At 36.7% G+C, this 17,743-nt stretch overlaps 1 protein-coding gene and 1 non-coding gene across 2 annotated transcripts; both read right to left on the bottom strand.

Moving 5' to 3' along the window:
• Positions 1 to 4,287: 4,287 nt before the first annotated feature.
• LOC133833254 (small nucleolar RNA R71) lies at positions 4,288 to 4,394 on the bottom strand. The gene has a single exon (XR_009892647.1). It is a non-coding gene; the product is annotated as a small nucleolar RNA R71 (small nucleolar RNA).
• A 3,234-nt stretch (positions 4,395 to 7,628) lies between these two features.
• On the bottom strand, positions 7,629 to 16,485 carry LOC133832194 (uncharacterized). The gene is made up of 8 exons (XM_062262569.1): positions 15,896 to 16,485; positions 15,677 to 15,807; positions 8,787 to 8,875; positions 8,599 to 8,688; positions 8,444 to 8,488; positions 8,047 to 8,145; positions 7,855 to 7,959; positions 7,629 to 7,715 (listed from the first exon to the last, which is right to left on the bottom strand). Exons 1-8 carry the CDS (start codon positions 16,396 to 16,398, stop codon positions 7,629 to 7,631), a joined length of 1,149 nt encoding a protein of 382 aa, XP_062118553.1. The 5' UTR covers positions 16,399 to 16,485.
• Between the last annotated feature and the right edge of the window lie 1,258 nt (positions 16,486 to 17,743).

The following is a 17,743-nucleotide window of genomic DNA, read 5'->3' as shown; positions in this document are numbered from 1 at the left end:
GCATGTGAGCCCTTTACTATTTATAAGGGCATATTTGTAATTTTGGCCCGTTAAGGGTATAAGTGTGATTATATGTGATAAATGGTTGAGACCACATTATTATGTGTATATATTTGCAGTATATGGTTCGAGGTGATCCTAGTGAGCGGATTAGTAGAATAGTCACAGAGGGGTTTAATACCCGGCTCGGGGGAGTCTAGGGGTATTTTGGGAATTTAGAGAATATTTTGGGATTTATTAAATAATGAGTAAGTATTTGGTAATTATTTGGACACGACGAGATTAATTGGAAATTGGTAGGATGACTTGAGGAGTTAGCGGGAATCGGTGAAATGACTATTTTACCCCTAGAACAATTAAAGGGTTGGGTTGTCTTGAGGGGTATTTTAGTCTTTTGATTAGGATATTTAATCAGCTGGGTTAGGAAACCACCAGAAATCTCTAAGGAACCTCATAGAATACTCCCTCTCCCTCTCACTCATGTACCCTTACTCTCTCTTCTTGTGACTTGAAGCTAAGAAAAAAAAAACTGAAGGAGAACCCAAGGTTTAAGTTGGATTTAGGCTGGTTCAAGCTGGGGAAAATCAAAGATAAGGTCAGAAAAAGGTTTTCTGAGGAGTTTAGAATATCAATTGAGGTAAAAGTCTAACCTTTGATTACTCAATTTTGTAGGAATAATATTGAGACTTAGAGCTAGCATGTACATGGTTGTTAAGTCTAATTTTTGGTATTAGAGGGGAGTAGGGAATTGTTTATGGACTGAATATGATGTTTAGGATATAAGGATAGGAATTATGGGCTTGAATCTGGGTTTGGATGAAGGGTTTAGGATGGATTTTAAGGTCAAGGCTCAAGGGAAACGCTGAGAAAAAGAGGGAATTTCTGGGTTTTGGGCCTCGAGTCAAGGCCCTATTCTTCAGGTGCCGCGACCCGCGTGCTTAAAGGGGCTAGATGCCTTTGTTCGCCAAGCGCGCCACGACCTGGAGGGGTGCAAGTCATGGCCCGTGCCCTCTATCTAAGGGATAGGTCGCGGCCCTAAATGGGAAATTCAGGGAAAATAAGGTTGTAGGCTCGAGGATTCAAACCTAGGCGCTCGGGACAAATTCTACTACCCGGTTTAGTAGAATTCGAGGTCCCAGAGGCTAATATTTGTTCCCTAAACATTTATTTGGATTAGAGATTGATAGTTACCCATTGTTATTGTGACTAGGATTATCGCTAAGGCTTAGGACTGAGGATCGTGCTCGGGACCGCTCTTTATTTATTGCTCAGGATTCGAGGTAAGAAAACTCCACCCATGTGGTTGTGAATGGGACTGAGGTTCCCAGTAATTGAATATATGTGTGTGTGATTGTATGGTTGTAATGCATTATATGAACGTACGACCTAAATGTGTCAGGGCTGATGATATGTGTATTGAACGCAGTTCGGCCTAAGCGAGCCGGGGTCAGCTAGATAAACAGAGGGCTCGGCCTAAAGGCGAGGATCCTGAACATTTGTATTGCTGATTGAAATGTATTCTTGAAAATACATGTTTACCATTGTTTAGCTTAATTCTTGTACTCTGCTGAGCTATTGAATTAATTGGATTAAGGTTGATTGGATGCTACTACTGCTATATGTGTTTGATGTTTATGGTTTTCTTGCTGAGCCTTGGCTCACGGGTGCTACATGGTGCAAGTAAAGGTAAAGGGAAACTGGACCAACCATGAGTTGGAGAGCTCTGGGGGTGGAGTGTACATCGTCAGCTGCTTGACCGCCACTGCCGAGGGAAAGTTATAGGAATAGAGCTCTAAATTTGTATTTTGCCATTAGACTGGCTTTTGTTATATCAATTTTTGGAAGTTGTATTTACCACTTATACCTTGTATTTACCACTAAATTTTTTTTATTTTGCCAATAGAATCACATTTATGTTCAAATGACATGATTAGAAGGTCTTACACTATTTCAAAATACATGGTGTAACGGTCTTGGTTACCTAGGGCATTACAACATATCGTCGTTGTAGGTCCGTCGACTGCCCACATCTACAACGACAACATATCGTTGCTATAGAGTGTGTGGGTTTATATGCCTTCAGCGACGACTTGTCGTCGCCGTAGGGTCACAAAATCTCAGATTTTTCGTGTTGAGCGAGCACCTTACTGCGACAACATGTCGTCGCTGTAGGTATATAATTTTTTTAAAAAATAATTAATGATATTATAAATAAATAAATAAAACCAATTTATTTAATTAAATAATAAAACCAATTTAAAGTTAGTATAGTCTCCAAAATCTAAAAAACAAAACATAAGTAGTATAGTTTTGATAAACGAGTTTTAGCCTCGTTTATGGTCTAGCTTTTAGGAAGGCTTTCATTAGTTTAGGGCTATTTTATTGTAGAATTATGCTTGTTTCTTCATGTTTCAGGTTTGTTATGCTAAGATGGTGAAAAGAGTGGAATGAAGTGAAAGTGGAAGAAAATGGAGTTATTTTGGAGCAAATCGAGTCATTCGGGAGCAAGAAGTTCAAGTAATGTTTTTATGAATAGCGCTACAACACTATCAAAATGGCGCTACAGTGCTAGAAAGGCAACCTTAAAGCTTTCGTTTTTATCAATAGCGCTACAGCGCTAGTACATAAATTTTTTAGGCAATTTGGCACTGTCAACAGCGCTACACGCTCAAAACCTAGCGCTATCAATGTGGTTTTGAGATTTTTTAGCCACTTTTAGAAGGACAAAATGGTCTTTTTACTTGGGAGCATTGGAAAACTATTTAAGGGACATTATTCTGCGAATTTAGCAGGCAGTTTTAGTTTTAAAAACCCTATATCTAGAAAAGACTGCTGTAATTAGATTTCTTTTTCTAGTTTATGACTTTCTAGATTTCTTCTTCATTTGAATTCTTTAGGTTATTTTATATGAACAATTATTTGAATTTTATTGTCATTATGTTAGCTATGAACTAAATCCTTTATCTAGGGATTAATGTAGTCACTTGAATATCAATTTAATTTTATTATGATGTTCTATTGATACTTCTTTTCTATTCTAATCAATATGATGTTTGTTTAATGCAAGTAAATACTTGATCACTATTTACTTGATTTAATGGTTTTGATTCAAAATTCGAAAGATGATAATTGAATATGCTATCATTATATAGACATAGGTTTCATATTCGAAAGTACTTGTATGACTTGTGTAGTAATTAGGTTTCCATGCTTAATTCCTTCAATATGTTTAAGTTTATCACAGAGATGTAAAAAACCTACATATAGGCTGAGATCTTATATCTTGAAAAAGAATAGGAATCGATTATGTTAACCTGCTATTAGAATAGGAAGAAGAGATTTATAATTGATTAGTAAAATTAATAGAATGAAAAGTTGATGAAATTAATTCCTAGGCTTTTTATTATTGATTATTAATTCATTGATTTATTATTCTGTTTACAGTTATTTAAATTGTCTTCATAGTTTAGAATTATTGATCTTTATTTTAATCACCAAATAGAAAGTGAAATTTTTTTATTGGTAATTGGTTAATAGTCTATGTGGGACGATCTCTGTTCTTACAGACTTTATTACTTGACACGACTACATATACTTGCGTACAAATTTTACAGATTAAGTTTTTGGCGTCATTACCGGGGACTAATAATCAATATCAATTATGATTGTTTTTCAATCTACTTTGGTCTTAATTTAACGTTTTCTAAATCGGGTTGCTTTTAAACTTCTCAATTTCAGGTGACTTATTTTATGCGACATAAGGGTTCGAAAATACTAGTATCTGTTGATCCTGAGATTGAGAAGACCTGCAAAAGAGAAAGAAAACAAAAAAGACTTGAAAATATGGCCCAGAACGTCAATAATGTTGCTAATAACAATCTGAATCAGGGTAATGCGGGGAATGCTGCAGCTGAGGCAAACTTATCCCTGAGGGATTATGTACTCCCTACTGTTACAGGGGTACATTCTAGTATTCGCCCACCTACTGTAGAGTCGAACAATTTTGAGATCATGCCTTCAATTATCCAAATGGTTCATAATTGCGTTCAGTTTGGGGGGCTACCTAATGAGGATCAAAACCTCCATATTACCAACTTTTTGGAGTTATGTGATACTTTCAAAATGAACGGATTAAGTAATGATGTAATCTGTTTGAGGCTATTTCCGTTTTCTTTGAGAGACAGAGCTAAAAGTTGGTTGATTTCGCTGCAAGCCAATTCCATTGTGACATGGGAAGACCTTGCTCAAAAATTTCTTACTAAGTATTTTCCTCCCGCTAAATCAGCACGGATTAGAGGTGAAATAAATAATTTATGTCAATTTGAGGGGGAATCGTTATATGACGCTTGGGAAAGGTTTAAAGAGTTGCTTTGAAAATGTCCACATCATGGTATAGTAAAATGGATGTTGGTGCACACTTTCTATAATGGACTGAGGGGAAACACAAGGACTATTATAGATGCAACAACAGGTGGAGAATTTATGAGCAAAAGCGCTAACGAAGCTTACGAGCTTTTAGAGGAGATGGCCATGAATAATTATAATTGGCCATCTGAGCGAGAAAATAAGAAGGTGGCAGGAGTTCTAGAAGTTGATCCTATTTCTTTGCTTACTGCTTAAATTGCTTCGCTAACAAAACAAATGCAATAACAAAACAACATTTCGGGACAAGGGATGCAACTACAATCCGCTCCTATCAATTGTGAAACATGTGGAGGCCCTCATCATTTTCAGCAATGTTTGGCGACGAGTTCTTATTCGGTTGATGATATCCCACTTGAACAGGTCCAAGCCATTGGTAATTTCCCAAGGCAACAAAATAACAACCCATACCCTAACAATTATACTCCAGCATATAAAAACCATCTGAATTTGTCGTGGAGTAATAATCAAGGGCACCAACCACAGTATCATCCAAATCCGCCTCAATATCCTTAACATAGACCATCTTATGGGCTAAATCCAATACCCTTTTATGATACTCAAAGGCCACAAATGTTGCAACATCAACAACCATCGCCTCAAATGACTAAACCAGAGGTATCTGCGGATTCATTGAGCCAATTTATGACAGAAAGCAGATCCTCCATTCGGAGCTTAGAAACAGAAGTTGGCCAACTTGCAAAGTTGATGGTGGATCGTAATCAAGGGGCTTTACCTATTTCAACTGAGGTAAATCCTAAAGAGCAATGTCAAGCTATCACTTTGAGGAGCGGGACTAAGTATGAGGGGTCTACAGTAGAAAACAAGGGTAAGAAGATTGAAGATCAACCTGTAACTAGTCCAACACAAGAAAAGGTTACTGAAGACCTTCCAAAGATAGAAAAGCCAAAATACACTGAGTCTACACCAAAGATTCCTTATCCTCGACGGTACTGAAAGGCTAATCTTGACAAACAATTTTCTAAATTTTTGGATATCTTTCGAAAACTACACATTAACATCCCTTTTGTAGAGGCTTTAGAACAAATGACAAGTTATATGAAGTTTATGACAGAGATTTTGTCAAGAAAGAGGAAATTAGAGGATTATGAGACGGTTGCATTAACTGAAGAGTGCAACGCAATACTTCAGAAGAAACTACCTCCAAAGCTTAAACATCCTGGTAGTTTAGTAGAAAAAAAATGCTTTATGTGATTTAGGGGCCAGTGTGAATTTAATGCCTCTATCAATCTTTTAGAAGCTGAATTTGGGAGAAGCTCGACCAACTATGGTATCTTTGCATATGGAAGATAGATCAGTTAATCACCCTCTTGGAGTGATTGAGGACGTATTGGTAAAAGTGGGTAAATTCATCTTTCCTGCGGACTTTATTATTTTAGATATGGAGGAAGATGAAAATGTTCCAATAATACTTGGAAGGCCATTCTTAGCAACTGGTAGGGCTTTAATTGATGTACAAAAAGGTGAGTTAAAGCTGCGAGTGCAAAAAGATAACGTTATATTTTAAGTTTTTGCAGCAATAGAAATTCCAACTTGTTGTAGAGTTGAAGTGGTAAAACAAGAAGGGAACAAGTTGGAAGTCTCTAAGAAAATATCCATAGATAAAACTAGAATGCAAAGGGGGCGTCATCGGTTAAAAAGGTTCTTTAGTGAAATGATTCGAAAGTTACATGAGCGGGGGAAAGTGCCACCAATTTCTAATCACAAGAAATTAGGGCCAACTCATGACACTATGGCTCTCAAGGACGTGCGGGGAGGACTTGATCCGAGTTGATTATGAAAGAAAACAAGAGTTCGACTAAATGACGTTAAAGACAGCGCTCGTAGGAGGCATACCTATGTTTATTTTTTATGTTATTTGTTTTTGTTTTTGATTGGACCAATGTTTTTTAGAGATTTTGTTTTATTTGATTTTAGTTTTAATTTGGAATTTTTGCTTTGCAAATAGTAAACCATGAAAAACGTGAAAAAAAAAATTGAAGTTTAGGTGGTTATAGCGCTATAGCACCCTACGCTATCTCAACCATTTGAGGGAATTTCATCCCAGCCTCCACAACTGCCATACTGATGTGGCAGTTCAGGTAAGTCTCTTTTCTCATTCTTTATTCACTTTAAAATATTGGGGACAGTGTTAGGTTTTAAGTTTGGGGGAGAGATTTATTTTTACTGTTATTTGATGCATTTTTTTCAGTTTGTTTTTTTTAGTTAGTTGTATTAAGTTGTGTTTTAGAGTGTGAATGAAGTTGATGATAATTGCCATTTTAATATGATTGACTATGATGTAGTATAATCCAAAGGAAAAGTCGATGTGCATCTGAAACAATTTGTGTGCTTGGTTAGATTACTTTGTTTTTTCACTATGATTTGTTGACATTAGAGATCTATTGCTCATAAATTGCAAATGTTATAATTGAGAATTTTATGCATGTCAAATTTGGATTGTGGATTGAAAAATATTGAAAAAATTCTAGAACCTGTTTTCTTACTATTTGAGATGAAATTTGAAACAATGCACATTTAGGAAAAGGATATAGGCAATTTTTTTTTTTTTGGACTGGTTGTGCCTTTCAAGCTATCCCTATTAAATTTTATCCTTATTTAACCTTTTTGAGCCTTATAACTTTTTTCTACATTAATCCCTAGATAAAGGATTTAGTTCATAGATAACATAATGACAATAAAATTCAAATAATTGTTCATAGAAAATAACCTAAAGAATTCAGATGAAGAAGAAATCTAGAAAGTCATAAACCAGAAAAAGAAATCTAATTAAGTCTCCAAAATAAAATAAAAACAACACAAAATAATAATATAACCAAACTAAATGTCATCTAAATCAATTCCAAAGTCATCATCGTCGGGTTGTTGTGGTGGCTGCAATGGTGGCTGTGGTGGTTCTGGTTGTTGTGGTTGAAAGTTAACCATCATGGACTGTGTCATATTCACATCCAAGTTGACATGCTGAAATTGTGGAGCTTGGATGTTCAGATTTGCAGCTTGCATAAATTGTAGCATTTGTTGGAAGTTGTTGTTCTGGGTCATAATGGCTTGACTAAAGTGTTGAATCATGGACTGGAAAGCCTCAGCTAGTACCATTGGAGGGCCAACTGTGGTGGACGGAAATAGTGATGCCTCTGATTGTAAAGAGAATTTGGTGGTGCATGAGGCAAAGGTACTAGTGCCCTTCAACTTGCATCCAATACATCAGTTGTGGCCACGACATTGACCAAGTACCTTTGAGACAACCTATGTCTCATCGACAGAGGCACTTCCTGGGGAAGATTCAGAGTGAGATTGAGATTGTGTCTGGACTTCTTGCTGCAAGGCATCCTGCAGTTTAGAAACAAGATAATTAATATATAATATAATTAAATAATATACATATATAAAAAAACTTACAAAGTTTCTTACATATGAATCATTAGCATTCGTGTTCACCCATCCACGTGTCGGATGATTGTGTATGTCATGGAACATATCGATAATGTTGGGCAGTTCGTTAGTCTGAAGATTCATCTTTAGAAAACAAAATATCAGTTAAATATTGAAATTATTATTAAGACAACTAAAAATATTTCAAATTATCTATATATTTTTATTTACCTTCTTAAATCGAGCAGAAACATAAGAGGTCGATACATGGAGACTTGGATACTTCTTTTTTTCTCTGTTGGCAGCACTTGCCTTTGAGCGTGCCATGAACTGTGGAGTGGTTAAAAGGTCAACCAGCTTTTGCCAACTCTTGTTATTCAAGTCCTCCGGTGGGTTCTTTCTGGCTGTCTCGATATCATCACACCCTCCATGTTCATCGAAGTATTTTTTTTCTTGTGACCTTTTCTATTCTTGATCCTTAAACTCTCACTCAATCCCAGTCTCTATCAGTTGCCACTCAGGGAGAGCTCGGGGAATAATGAAAAATTCCTTCAAAAAAAATAAACTAGTTAGACTTTTGAAATTATATAAAAAAAAATATTACATGTGAATAAGTTGATAAATTTACCTCAATCTTTTGCATCAATCTTATCTTGTGCTCATCCGGAACACTCTGCCATGAGTCATAATATAACGAGACATGGTGACTAATAAGGCTACCAATACGTCTCGTGAACAATGTCTCAAAATCATAAACTGCTTTGTAGGTTCCCTCCTACAGACCAAATTGTAGAGCCAACGGACCTTTATTGTCATTGACGAATTACTGAAATTTTTTGGATTAAGACCGACCTCTTCTTTTTGCAGCAGCCGCTGCATATTTTAATTAAACAATAAAATTAAATTGAATAAATAATAACAATTTGTCATTTATTGATAAACACATAGACTAATTATAGTATATTACATGCCTCACAGAAAGTAGGAACTCGCGTAGGATCTGAATGAGGATCACCCGCTCCATCACCGCCATGAGAATGAGCAACAACAACAGACATATCTTTATAGTTTAAATAATTATTAACTTAAACAATTATAGTTGGAGGTTAATTACAAAACTTAAATAATTCCGGTAATGTATTTGAAACTATTAAAAAACAAGCATTGTTGAGAAAAGTCATATATTGATTGAAAAGTCTTGAAATTAAAACATACACATTAAACAAACAATAAGGATATGCATAAGAAAATATTATTCCTTATCAATGTCGATTCCTACATCATCATCTGTACTTTCTAAATCATCTTCACTAATTTTTTCATCATCATCGTCATTGATGAAATCATCATCCACATTGTGATTCAAAAACTGACAACTGTCTTTTAGAAATAACAATATCCGCTTTTCTTTCTAGACGATTAAATTTAGTCTCTACACCCTGAAGATATTGCGAACAAAAAGTCAAAGCTTCATCGACAACATAACCCTCCGCTATAGAACCTTTAGGGTGCGCCTTATTCTTGACATAATTTTTCAACTTCTTCATATATCGCTCAAACAGATACATTCACCTCATGTAAACTAGTCCTTTAATGATAGCTTCTTGCGATAAATGAAGAATTAAATGAATCATTATGTCAAAAAAGGTTGGAGAAAAAATTAACTCCAACTTGCACAAAATTTGTATCACTTGATCTTATGCATTCTCCATGTCCTTAACAACCAATGTATGAGCACAAATTTGCTTAAAGAAATTGCAAAACTCAATGATTGTCTTCGAAATAGACTTATCCAATTAAACTCGAACTCCTACCTGCAACAGACGTTGCATAAGAATGTGACAATCATGGGATTTAAACCCAACAATATTGTCATCATTGTCAGTTACTTTCTTGGAGAAATTTGAACCGTAGCCATCAAGAAGTCTAACTCCTTTTATGAACTGACAAAAAACAGTCTATCATCCGGTGTGAAAATAGTACATAGGATGTGGTTTGATCAACTTCGTATTGTCTTCCTTGAGGTGCAACTCTACTCGGATACCCCAATTCTTCAAGTCTACTCATGCATTGGTGGTGTCTTTAGATTTCTCATTCATAAGAAAATTACCGAGTAAACTGTTGCAAACATTTTTCTCTACATGCATCACATCTAAATTGTGCTTCAATTCAAGTTCAGACCAGTAATCAAGTTCAAAGAAAATACTCTTTTTACTCTAATTAAGCTCTTTTGGATCTCGCTTTCTTTTCACACGTCCAAAACTGACATGTTTACCTGGAAAATGATCTATAACATGTGCTAACTGTTCGAGTATGCCTTGACTATTGAATTTTCTTGGAGGATGTCCTTTTTCATAATTCCTATCAAACAAGCGACTCTTTCTCCATTTATGCGTAGAAGATAAGAATCTTCTATGACCAACATAAATTGTCTTCCCAATTACCCAACATGAAGTTCCCTCCTTATCCTACTGCGACGACATGTTGTCGCTATAGACAAAGATATTTCCCTCTTTTTTTCACCAAGGACTCTACAGTGACGACATGCCAATGCTGTAGAGTCATTCCCCGCCTCTTGTTCCCTCCAAATTCACGATACCCTACAGCGACGACATGTCGTCGTTGTAGGGTACCAGAAATTTGGAGTGTCTAGTCATATGTTGTTGACGACTCTACAGCGACGGCTCGACTCTAAAGTCGTCGCAATAGATGTTGTCATTGTAGAGTCTTTTTCTTGTAGTGTACATATTTGTAACTTATTTCTTTACTACAAAAATCTGAAACCTCACATACTGTTTTTGTTACATTATGGTAGCTCATTATTGGTTACATTATGGTAACATATTAATTTAGTTACTTTTAAAAGGTAATTTCTTTTGGATACTTTACTATAACTAATAGATTGAAAATAACATTTCAAATTCTAATTACCATCATAAATAACATTAATGATTTTTTTGCTTGCTTTGGTTACTTTTTGGTAATTTATTATGAGTAATTGCTGGAAAAAATACTCAAGTTTTTTCAAATTAGCACTTTAATACCTAAGTCTTTTTTTTGACGGCATAAATATCTTTCATCACCGACAACGGTAGGTACCTCGTTGTTCTCTGCCAGTTAAATTGCCTCATGTCAAATTTTTATTGGGGTGCGTCATTTAAAATTTTCCTAGTCATCTTTACCTTTGCCATGCCATCCAGTAATGTCAAATCCTCATTTCTTCTAGCCATGTCACCATTTTAATTAACACTAGATACAAGTAACGTGCATATGCAATATGCACGTTTGCTTAGTTTTATTTATAGAATTTATTAATTATTTTTATTAAATTTATATTAATTTTTTTACATACCAAAAACAGCAATTTAAGTTTATATATTATATCTTTAATGTAATGCGTGGATTTTAAATTTAACTTTCTTGCTAGTTTTTAAAAAGAGTAATTTGTTGCTAATTCACAGAAGATTATATTATATGTTTAATATGATATTATTCTAATAAGTGAGTTTAAGTTTAATTAAATTTTATTTAAGTTATAAAACATATGATTTTATTATTTTTAAATAATTATCATGGTAAAATATCTCAAAAATATCATATTTTAATTTGTTTAATTATTTATTATTTTAAAATAATTATCATTGTAAAATATCTTTAAAATATTCTATTTTAATTTATTTAATTATTTATTATTTTTAAATAATTATTATTGTAAAATATCTAAAAAAATATATCATTTTTTAATTATTTATTTGATTTTATTTAAGTTTAAGTGTTTACAAACTACCATTAAATATAAGAATATTTTGTTAAATATAAAAATATTCCGTTAAAGTTAACATTAAAAAAATAAAAAATCGTTAAAGCCAATAATTTCTGTTATCTACACACTTATTATATAGAAGAGATTTTAAAGATTTTATTTTATCTAATAAATAATTAAAACCCCAAAATCACATTACATATAATTAAAATAAATAAATACATAAACTATATTTTGTGTTTACTGTTCGTGAAGATGAACATGAATCTAAATCTCTTCATTGTTTTCAAAAGGGAAATTTGACTTTTTATGCTTAATAGTATGGTGTAATACAAAATAGTACTAGGCATTTTTAACATTACAAAATAATGCCAAAATTTTTGCTAGTACCCAAAATACCCCTAAAAACAACTATCTCCTCTCTTCCTTCCCCCTCTCTTCCTTCCTCCTCTCTTCCTTCTTCTTGTTTCTTCCTCACTCTCACTCACCTCACCTCACCTCACACCATCACTAAGAGCACCACGGTAGAGCTTGAGACCGCCACTAAGAAAGCCCTTTGTAGACCAAAGTAAGGGTTGAGAAATCTTGGAGAAAAATTTAATGGGTAAGCAATTTTTTCTTAAATACTTGGATTAGTGATGTTTCCTTTAAAAAATTTTAGCATTTCGAATAGATCTGAGCAATATTTGTACATTTTTTTGGGTTTTTTCTGGTTTTTTGTCGATCTGCGTTTTCTGGGAATTTTCTGGGTTAGTGTTGTGCTCGATGCAGGCTCGATGACACACCAATTTTAGCGTTGCATGTTCTGCTCGATGGGTACTCGATGGTAATGTGCATTCTCACTTTTTCATGCATGCTCGATAGATGCTCGATGCAAGCTCGATGGCACATCATTTTTTACGTTGCATGTTGTACTCGATGGGTACTCCATACCTACTCGATGGGTACTTGATGGTAATGTGCATTCTCACTATTTCATGCATGCTCAATAGATGCTCGATGCCTGCTCGATACAAGCTCGATGGCACATCATTTTTTACATTGTATGTTGTACTCGATGGGTACTCGATGGTAATGTGCATTATCACTATTTCATTCATGATCGATGGATGTTCGATGCCTGCTCGATGCAAGCTCGATGGCACATATTTTTTTACGTTGCATGTTGTGCTCGATGGTTACTCGATAGCTACTCGATGCAAGCTCGATGGTAATGTGCATTCTCACTATTTCGTGCATGCTCGATGCAGGCTCGATGCAAGCTCGATGGTCATGTTTTTCAGCATCATTAAAATACCATTTCCTACCATCTGTTTTTCAGCTAACTGTATGTGTGTTTTTTTATTTCAGGTTCTACTGTTTACGTATTTGTTTCTTACAACGGTGTTTGGGAAATGCATGGTAGTAAATGGTATTTTAAGGATGCTGAAGGTGAAGTGATACCAATAGAGAATGATGTCACTTACTTGCAACTACTTGACATACTGCACGAGACATTTTAGGTGGATAGAGAGGTGTATGAATTGAAACTCGAGGTGCCATACGTATACGGTGAGAAACCATTTGCACCGGTTCAATTGAAGAATGATCGTCAAGTTCATGTATTCTTAGGAATAAGCTTGAATGAACGGGTAGTCTTATGTGTGACTCCAGTTAAGAAGAATGTCATATCAGATCCTTCTCCTAGTGTGAACAAAAAAGACACGACCAGTATCGATCCATCTCCTGCAGGTAGCAGTTACAAGCATCTTAGTGAGGTGGGCACTTTTGTTCCAGTTACTAATCCGAGGGCTATTATTCAGCTTGATATACCACAAGGAGGTCCCACAGGTGTGCTTAAGGCATATGAGTACGATCCCTATGTGAATGATGATCCAGTTGGTAATTGCTTTGAAGATAATGATGATGGTTCCGAGGATGACTCGTATTATAGTGCAGATGTTTCAAATGAGGAGTTAGACATTTCCCAAGCCCAACTAGTAGAAGAAGAGTCAGGACTGCCTCTTGCACATGCACCTCTCCCAACTCAAGGACGCCGAGCACCTGCTCGAAGCAGTAATCAACCTGCTAGGACAGAAGATAACACTGGGTGGAGGGAGACAATTGTATCAAGAGAAGATCACACCAGATGGAGTGCCCCAATGTTTACAAAAGAAGATATTGAGGCATCTGCTAAAACCCATTCCTCATCATCTGGTGGACCAATGGGAGAAATATATGTTGGGAAGACTTTTGAGGACAAGATTGATTTAAAAACCAAAGCTGCTCTATTTGCAATGAAGAATAACTTTGAGTATATGGTGAAAAAGTCTGGTACTGACGTGTGGTATATCACATGCAAAGATCCTGACTGTTGTTAGAGATTGAGAGGGAAAAAACAACCAATGTCCCCCATGTTTGAGATCACGGTATACAAGAGCGTACACACATGCTCACTAGAAGTGCGACAAAAAGGTCATCGTCAAGTTGCACCGTGGGTCGTTGGACACCTTATAAAGAACAAATACGCAGTTGATGGGACCAGTTACATGGCAAACAAAGGAGGATATGAAGAAAAATTTTGGTATTGATATGAGTTATGAAAAGGCATGGAGATGTAGAGAGAAGGCACTTACGTATGTTAGGGGGACATATGAGGATTCGTATTGCAAGTTGCCATCCTACTTGCACATGTTGCAGCAAAAGAATCCAGGTACAATTACTGATTTTGTCACTGAAGATGGTCGTTTCCTATATTGCTTCTTTGCCCTTGGAGTTTGTAGGAGAGGATTCAGATTTTGTCATCCTGTGATATGTGTGGATGGCATGTTCTTGAAGAATAAGTACGGTGGCCACATGCTATGTGTCATTGCTTTGGATGCGAATAGTCATTTATATCCAATTGCCTTCGGGTTGGTGGATAGTGAGAACCACAACTCGTGGAAATATTTCATGACGAAGTTGAAGGAAGCCATTGGGGACGTTGATGACTTGGCTTTCGTGTCAAATAGGCATGTGAATATTATTCATGCTCTAGAGGCTGTCTTTCCTGATGCCTACCACGGCGCATGCTACCATCACATCAGTATGAATGTGAAAGCCAAGTTCAAGACTGATCACTGTCACAGTGAGATGTGGGCAGCAGCCTATGCATGGAAGAAGACCGAATTTCTAAAGCATTTTGAAAATATTAAGCGAATGGATCCTCCTATAGCTGCCTATTTGGAGGGAATTGGTTTCGATAAGTGGTCTCCTCCTTTCTTTCCTGGAAAACGATACAATATAATGACCAGCAACTACGCTAAAAGCTTCAACAACAAGACCAAGGATGCAAGAACCTTTCCAGTTACAATTTTTTTAGAATTCATTCGGTTCACACTACAGTCTTGGTTTTCTAAACGACGTAGTGTGACAAAGAAGACTACCACCAAATTATCCACCCTGATGGAGGCAGATGTTTCGAACAATGCTGACAAAGGAAGGTTCATGAATGTCTATGCCCTTGGTCAATTCGAGTTTCATGTAACTGGTGCAGACAGCGATGCTGAGGTGAATTTGATGATGAAATCATGCTCATGTGGGGTATTCCAGCTCATAGGCACACCTTGTCCCCATGCAGCTGCAGCAGCTATAGAGCGTGGAGTGAACCTTTACTCTTTGTGTTCACCGTTTTACACCATTGAGTCATGGAGGAATTCGTACAAAGAAACAATTTACCCAACTGGGAACGAGGATGACTAGATACTTCTAGATGACATTAAGAATATGGTCGTTGGTGTACCCATAGAGAAACAACAAGTTGGTCGCCCAAAAAAACCAAAGCTAGGAAGACCAAGGACAAACTGTTGGCCATCTGGTGGGGAAAAACCAGTTACAATGCGTAAGTGCAGTAGATGTGGTGGTCGTGGCCACAACAAATCCTCATGCAAAGCTCGGCTTTGAGTTTATTTTTTGTTGTATTTTATTTAAACTTGAAGTTGAAGGTTATTTTTCGTTTTCTTTTTTTATTGTCGTTAATGAATTTTGGTCGTTAATAAAAAGATACTCGACTCAAAAAAATTTCTTAAAAATCTACATTTTAAGCAAATAAATATAACAAGAGAATGTTCAATGTCTAACATTCTTGATACCATAAGTCAACTGTCCATTTGTTTCTGAACAACTCCATGTTGTCATCACAAATCGTGTCAAGTGGTAGCCTACCCAATAAGTGTTCAATGTGCTTGATGGCGTACACACCACAATCTCCACTGTAACCAAAACATAAATTTCATTAGTAACAAAATCAACATAGAATTTAATTTAAAAAACTTGAATAAAAACTAGACTTTTGTTTACCTGACTTTGGTTTGGGGTACTGAATCAACTGGCATGCGGTGCACATTGAACTCTTTGCATCTTTTAGCTCCAGGTGGAATCGTCAACCGAGGGTCGTCCTTGAAAAGTTGTGACTGCAATAACAACGATGGGAACAAAGTAGACCATGACTTCATAAAAGATTGCAGTTGTTTATCACTTATCACGGTCACGTCCGAATCATAAACATTCAGAGTCCAAGTAGAAATGGAGGCTTCAACTGCAAACCAATGCGCTTGAAGGTAGTTCTGGCACCAATATACAGTGTCTACTCCCTTCCACGATGCCAGAAATTGATTGTCAATTCCCGTAATCATTGATATCACATATGAATCCCACAAAAACATTTTCTTATCCGCTTCCTTGGCATTCTGATATGCATCATAACGGGTCGGTACCACTTGTGAGAACATAATATTCATCACAACACCATCTTGTCGATACGCCCCGGGATAGAACTGTCGACGCCTACGTAGCATATGCATGGCCGCATCAATATGCTGCAAAAATGATAGGAAAGCAATTAATCAGCCTATCGAAACCCCTATTGAACCCACTGTTTATACCAGATAACAAATATTAATAAATTTAATAAAATTACTTACCCCATCATCGATCCAAAATTGTGGTGTCTTCATCGTCAGAAACCAACTCGGACCATACACACCAGTTTGGACATCCCTCTTCGTCTTGTTCGGAATATCTCCAAGCAATCACTTGCCGACCGTTCTGTACTGTGTAGCAAGTGGCTTCTTTAGAGGGTCGAGGACTAATGGCACGTCATCAATCGCATCCAAACGAGCTTTCAAACTGGTTGGGTCGGTGTAGTCTTCAAATTTCTTAGGTTTGCGTCTTTTCCTCTTGGCCAATTCAAACTCTACACCAGCAACATCCCCAGGTTCTATAATAGCAACACCTGGGGTCTCAGGATTTGTTGTGAGTACTATCGGGGGAGGAGTGCCTATGTCATGTGAGACAAAATCATCTGGGAGGTCAAGTAAGTCGGAATCAAAATCAAAATCATTTGGAAGATCTTGTACGAATGTCAAGATCTTATTGACAGCATCCATGATGACCGCCTGGTTCTCTAGGATGGTATCCTGACGACTCTCGACTCGCTCCAACCTCTCCAACACCTCCCGTAAATCAGGTTGATCAGGACTGGGGTGTACCGATGGGGCTGGGGCCGAGGGTGTGGGGCCGATGGGGACTGGGGTATCCTCATCATCTGGGCCATCACCAAAAATATTGGCTGCCTTTGCAACCTCAGTAGCTATCTCCGCCACCTTCTCAAAATCAGTGGGAGTTTCTACCTCTTCTTCTTGGCCCAACCCAGGATACAAGGGAGCATCACCCTCCGTCAGAGCGCTATAATAATTATCTCCGAAGGCTGGGGCTTCAACATGGACAACACAATCAACTGCATCAAATACAAAGCATTAAGTTAGTTTGAAACCACCAAAGAATACTCTATTTTGACATAATATAGCAGAACTTACACTCGTCTTCTTGAACATCGGTGCAAGGTCGGCCTTCGAAATAGGACGCTCCTTATTGCTCGACCAACTAAGCGTCCTCGGAAACTGGTTTCCATGGTTAATACCATACTCACGTGCAAACTGCTGGATGGCTTCGTATGCCCAATACTGCAATGCAGGGACATAACCATACAAACTGTATTTTGCTTCTTTCTGTTTCCCCTTAACTTCCTTTTTCTTTTCATAGTTCCTCTGCTGATGATGCATGTCTTTCTTACATGAATCCATAAGCTTGTTAAAAGACACCTTTCCCCATGGGTAAGTAAAGAAGTACTCAGTGTCCTCCACCATC

Source organism: Humulus lupulus, chromosome 4 (assembly GCF_963169125.1).
Source record: "Humulus lupulus chromosome 4, drHumLupu1.1, whole genome shotgun sequence".
In the NCBI taxonomy this organism is placed as follows: Eukaryota; Viridiplantae; Streptophyta; class Magnoliopsida; order Rosales; family Cannabaceae; genus Humulus; species Humulus lupulus.
This window is presented reverse-complemented; position numbering and strand designations above follow the sequence as displayed.